This window comes from Macrobrachium rosenbergii, chromosome 48, assembly GCF_040412425.1.
Source record: "Macrobrachium rosenbergii isolate ZJJX-2024 chromosome 48, ASM4041242v1, whole genome shotgun sequence".
Classification (NCBI taxonomy): Eukaryota; Metazoa; Arthropoda; class Malacostraca; order Decapoda; family Palaemonidae; genus Macrobrachium; species Macrobrachium rosenbergii.
Window position 1 is genome coordinate 77,833,956 of NC_089788.1, and position 6,264 is coordinate 77,840,219.

Genomic DNA, 6,264 nt, shown 5'->3' on the forward strand with positions numbered 1-6,264 from the left:
ATAAAGCATATAAAAAGCAGGTACTAGGTTTCTCTCCCTTCAGTATATTTTGAAATAATTTCTCTAATATTTATAGCCATGCACTTCCTTTTAGTCTTCCCCAGGAGATAAGGGTCTTACATCTTCGTCTCAGTTTGCTGGACTGTGTCCAGTGGGCTACAGTAGTCTTGTTATTCACTTCAACACCTTACCATAACTTACTGGCGATGGTTGAGCAAGAGGATGTGCTGGTATAAGGCCTGAATCATCTGTTTCAGCCACCTACTACTTTTGTTCCTCCAGTTTATAAAGACGTTTTTATAGGTAAAAATTCTACCATGGCCCCATGGAGCACTACTACTACTGCTTATAGTGTGTGTGCTCAAGTTATGTCATCTAATATGCTTCTCATCTTGGGGTCTCAGTTGCCCCTACACCAACAACACAAAGAGACATCTCTAGCTCTCTACTTCAGGCAGTTAAGTGCACTTTCTAAAATCACTTTATCTTGTTTGAACAATCACACTTCACAGATGTGTTTGGTCACTAAAGTTTAGCACCAAAGTACTGCATCAGGTTCAGTACCTGACTTGCAGGTACTCTGCTTGATGTCTCTTCAAAGGATAACCCACTAACTGAGACTTCAGTATCAAAGTCTCTAATACTTGGTCTCAAATCCTTAACTGTCATCTCATCTCTGAAAATGTCAGTATTTCTTCATGCTATAAGCTAACGAGTAAGTAAAGCATTACCTTTCAGCTATAGATTTCGCACTGCACTAAGTTTGACTGGCACTGATGAAGTGGATGTCGTTTTACTTTCTGTATTGAAAATCGTTTTGGGTAACATTATATAAGCTACCGAGTAAGGAAGTGTTACCTTTCAGTTATAGATTTAGCACTGCACTGAATGTCACTGGTACTGATGAACTGAATGTCGTTTTACTTTCTGCATTTAAAAGTGTTTTTAGGCAACTATATGTGGCACAAGAAAAACAAGAACGGAGTCCATTCTTTAAAAGGAAAACAGGGCTTCTGTAATACCTGCTGCTTTTACATTCATAAATGCTGTAGGTGGAAAAAGTACTATTACCCAAGCACTCACGATTGTCAAAAGACTTGTTAAAGAGTGATAGATTCATGTTTAAAATATCAGGTATATGTTAAGGAAGTCTTCTGTCAACGAAGGATAAAATATCAAAGCTTCAAAAAGAATTTTAATATTCGCTTTTGAACTGATATAGGTCGCTGCATATTGATCATGAAATCAGGTGAATATATGGAACAATACTTATTGCAGATATATAAATATCATAAGAGATTAGTAGTACGAATTGCATCTCATTAAAGTACAAAAATGTAAAATTATCCATACTATATGATTATATAATAGAGTCATATTGGATGACTGCCAAAAATCGATTTGTTAATGTAATTTCTTCATACTCTGAGAAAAAGTGATGTTTCTCCGGAGCTCCTGTGATTCTTTATGAAGAGAAAAATAGTAATGTTTCTCCAGAGGTCTTGTGATTCTTTATACTCAGAGAATAAGTAATGTTTCCCCAGAGGTCCCGTGGTTCTTTATACTCAAAGGAAGAGTAATGTGTCTCCAGAGCTCCTGTGATTCTTTACGGAGAGAGAAAGAGTAATGTTTCTTAGGAAGTCCCGTGATTCTTTATACTCAGAGAAAGAGTAATGTTTCTCCGGAGTTCCCGTGATTCTTTATATTCAGAAAAAGAGTAATGTTTCTCCAGAAGTCCCGTGATTCTTTATACAGAGAAAAATAGTAACGTTTCTCCGGAGTTCCCGTGATTCTTGATACAGAAAGAAAGCGTGACGTTTCTCCCGATTTCCCGTGATATTAAACGGAAAGAAGATTTGAGTAATGGCCGCCCAGTAACGCTTGGATGACCACAGGTGATTTTATCGGTCACTGGAATGAAAAGGGTGTGGTGAGCAGTGGGTGAAATTGCCCATAGCCGTAAGAAATGGCCTGAAAAAGGCAATCGCTGATCATTCAATTAACTCTGCGGCAGTTGATTTCAAGGATGAATGGAAAGTCTGTACTTGAAGTCTTCAATTTGAGAGATAAGTAATACGTTTATATATATATATATATATATATATATATATATATATATATATATATATATATATATATATATATATATATATATATATATATATATATATATATATATATATATATATTATGCATACAAATGAAAATATGTATATACGAATGTCTGTTACTGTAATACAACAGTATGTATACACTCACATACACACACACATATATATGTATATACATACAGTATATATGTATATATACCTATACACATATATATTTATATATATACATATATATTCACCTCGGAACAGGACCCAAGTCTTTCTTTCAAATAAGAGGCCAGGGTGTTACTAATTCACCCATATAACACAATGGTCTCTCATCTGAACGACCGGATTTCGGCCCCGGGGTGAGTCAGAAATTTATTCCTGTGAAACACATTCTCATGTGTTCATTATTTCCACACAAAACACACACACACACGCACACGCATATATATATATATATATATATATATATATATATATATATATATATATATATATATATATATATATATATAATATATATATATATATATATATATATATATATATATATATATATATATATATGACATCTTTTTCAACACTTGAATGCGGTTCAGTTAAGGAAACAAGATTACAAAGGCCTAAAGATTTGGTTTCTCTTCATAAAATCGACAATCCTTTCGATTATAAAGATTTTGGCGCCGAATGAAATGATATACTGATAATCACTCTCTTATTAATTAGAAAAATACTCTTCACCTCAACTTGCACGCTCTAGCGAGCACTTAATTTGTAAGACAAATGAAATTCGTGATGAATCACGAGCATTCCTCCTCAAATATTCGAACTCATTTTGCGAAACTGTTATAGCAATGGTTCTCAACCTGGGGGGCCGTCAGGGATTTCCAGGGGAAGCGAGAGACCTAGGGAAAAATAGAAAATTCTCTAATTGTATTCGTTTTTCTCTGAACAAGAGTGAGGAACTAATATTCAGATTATAAAAAAATGCAAAAGTATCGCCTTATAACGTTAGTTTCCTATTGTCTACAACTCTGGTTAGACTCGTTGGGCTTACCATGTTTTGTAATTATTTACCTCCCGCCTTATCTCTCGAACCCCTTCTCTTTCTCTCTCTTTATTTTTCATTTTTCTTTAAATCTGGGAGGGAATTTTACTCACAGACACAAGGGGGGCGTGGCGGAAAGGACCAACTCTTAGAAGGGGCGTGGTAATAAAAAGATTAAGAACCACTGTGTTATAGGATTCAAACAAGGTGAATCCAGTCATGTTATTACAAGTGCAATACATTTTTGTTCATAGGCGTTTCTATATGTACTTATGTGACCAGTCCTGAAACTCATTATTGCCTATTGGGAAATATCCAACTAGATTCACTAACTGTAATTCTGATAACTGGACCAGAGATTATGCTTGAAAAGTCTTTTTCCCAATACTATTAAATATGTGAAAACTTGCAATTATCTTTTTAAGGTCTTTAAAAAGATAATAAACTAATTTCCTTTTTAACTACAATTGCGAATACATAAATCTACAGAACCATATTATTAATTAATTATTTTCTGTCATTTATCTTAGATTAATTAAATATGATATATATACACATATATATACTTCATGTTTTATGATAACAGTTAAACAATAAAAACAATCAATGATAATGCATTTATTTCTTCTCACTAGCTTTTATTTACAAGAAGTTCTTTTGCATTAGCTTTTATTTACAAAAGGAAGCAACGGGGATAAATATCAGGAGAATAAATATAAATATAAATGTAAATATAAATATAAATAGGGGATAAATCAGAGTTATAAGGTACTGCAGACCCCTGGAATTGCAACGCCAACTATAGCATTCAACGATTCAATCAGCATCACCTAAGCGAAAGAAAAATTCCTTGGAACCGCTTCTAAATTGATTCCCTTATAGTGTCCTCAGACTTTCTCGATTCAATCAGCATCACCTAAGCGAAAGAAAAATTCCTTGGAACCGCTTCTAAATAGATTCCCTTATAGTGTCCTCAGACTTTCTCGATTCAATCAGCATCACCTAAGCGAAAGAAAAATTCCTTGGAACCGCTTCTAAATAGATTCCCTTATAGAGTCCTCAGACTTTCTCGCAAATCTATTTAGACTCATTGGAGCCTAGACTTACTTATAGTCTCCTCAGACTGTTAGCCCTTAGTCTATTTAGACTCATTGGAGCCTAGACTTACTTATAGTCTCCTCAGACTGTTAGCTCTTATATCTAATTAGAATCACTGGAGCCTAGACTCACTTAAAGTTTCCTCAGACTGTTAGCCCTTAGTCTATTTAGACTCACTGGAGCCTAGACTCACTTATAGTTTCCCCAGACTGTTAGCTCTTAGTCTATTTAGTCTTATTGGAGCCTAGACTCACTTAAAGTTTCTTCAGACTGTTAGCTCTTATATCTATTTAGAATCACTGGAGCCTAGACTCACTTATAGTGTCCTCAGCTCTTTTATCTACTTAGACTCATTGGAGCCGCTGGAGTAATACCGCCTGTAAGCCTCGTAGGACTCGTCAGACTCACGAGACTCGTAGGAATCGGGGAACTGAGCCTCACCCTCGTAGCTGACGTCGGCGACGTAACCGGAATCCCCCTCGACTCGGTACGTCACCTTCTGCAGGCGGGTATCGGGAAGGCGGACGTAGTAGGAGCCTTGAGTCTCGTCGCCGTCGCGGGATTCCTGGTGGCCGAAGTCGTTCTCCGAAGACTCGTCCCTCACGGCCCAGTCGAAGGCGTACTGAGCCTCGCCGGATTCGTAAGACTCATCTGATTCTCCGGAGTGTCTCTGGATGGTGGAAAACAGAGAATAGGTCTAACTTGTAAAGTTATTTTTCATTTTATACATATTTATTCATATTTAGGTGGTCTGGGATTCATTCCAGTGGTCTATAACATGAAGGGAATTATGGGATATAATGAGAGAGAGAGAGAGAGAGAGAGAGAGAGAGAGAGAGAGAGAGAGAGAGAGAGAGAGATGACTCTTCTGGGAGTCTAGACTAATCGTGGACAGTGGAAATAAGCAAGTGATTTTGCTTAATGAACAGCCCAAAAGGTTTTGTATTTAAGGTAATATATTCCCATATATTTACCCCTATACTCTACCATATATGGAAATATATTCACTTATATGACATCTAGTGAATTTACACCTATAATCTACAGTGTAAGAAGGAATATATTACCTGTGGACGGCGGTAAATATATTCTTCACTGCTGCCAGCGGCTGCCAAAGCTGCCAAGCCCAAGAAGATTAAGACCTGGAAAAATAGAAAATTAATATACGATCAGAAATATCTTCTTCTTCGTCCAAATTGTTATTTCTTGCCCAGGGATCGATTTCCGGATGAAGACATCATGCCGACGGGCCTATGAGACAGGATTTTCTTGTCTGATTACGTATGTTTCATGAGAATAATTTTTTTTTTATATTACATTATGCAGGAGAGCGAAAGACGTGAGAATCACACTATACCTTAGCGTGCATCTTGCCTCGCCTTCCAGTAAGTGACTGACTTCCTCAGAGGCTTCTTCTAACTTATATATACACCCTGACGTGTTTTACCGAGCCGTGACCACGCCCACTTTTCCAAGTCGGGAATTCACGTATAGTTTTTCTCTCATTTGAACACTGGGATGATGTCATGGGTCTCGAATGTAAACACGAGGAGTTTCGTAAACCGAATATCTCGCTCGAAAAATTCCCATATTAGGCTGAGCTTCAAAATTCTTGACACTAATAACAATCTTAAACATACAGTTTATTGATCTCTGTTCAAGAACAGCTTTTTGGGGCACACACAAAAAAAACCAGATGCGTTTGTTCTGATTACAGTGAGTCAAGTTGATCGTTAGGAAGCTTTTTTTTTTTTTTTATTTGGCTTTTGGGGAAATTTAGCTCACTGTAACGAAATCTTGGCACGGATTTGCATACGTGACCTAAATCGTGATAAAGGACTTTTCCATTTATAAATGATGTCTGAATATTATATTTTATCATTATTGTATTATTCTTTGAGTAATTTTTCATTTTGTTTAATCATTATTTTAATTTTCTTTCTTATTTTCAGAGACATCAGTCTCTTATAAATTACTAATTTTGTATTCGCAGAGACTTCTTTGACTTCATAATAAAATCGC

The 6,264-nt window shown here is 36.1% G+C and overlaps 1 protein-coding gene across 1 annotated transcript; it reads right to left on the minus strand.

Annotated features, from left to right (window-relative positions):
- Positions 1-3,838: 3,838 nt before the first annotated feature.
- Positions 3,839-5,626, minus strand: LOC136831784 (pro-resilin-like). Its single transcript, XM_067092404.1, has 3 exons — positions 5,600-5,626; positions 5,310-5,384; positions 3,839-4,912 (listed from the first exon to the last, which is right to left on the minus strand). Exons 1-3 carry the CDS (start codon positions 5,609-5,611, stop codon positions 4,583-4,585), a joined length of 417 nt encoding a protein of 138 aa, XP_066948505.1. The 5' UTR covers positions 5,612-5,626; the 3' UTR covers positions 3,839-4,582.
- Between the last annotated feature and the right edge of the window lie 638 nt (positions 5,627-6,264).

Excerpts from the sequence above, each read along its gene's own strand:
- LOC136831784 (XM_067092404.1), bottom strand. Across the intron at positions 4,913-5,309 it reads ATATTTACCGCCGTCCACAG|AGACACTCCGGAGAATCAGA; the intron begins GTAATATATTCC and ends TCCACCATCCAG.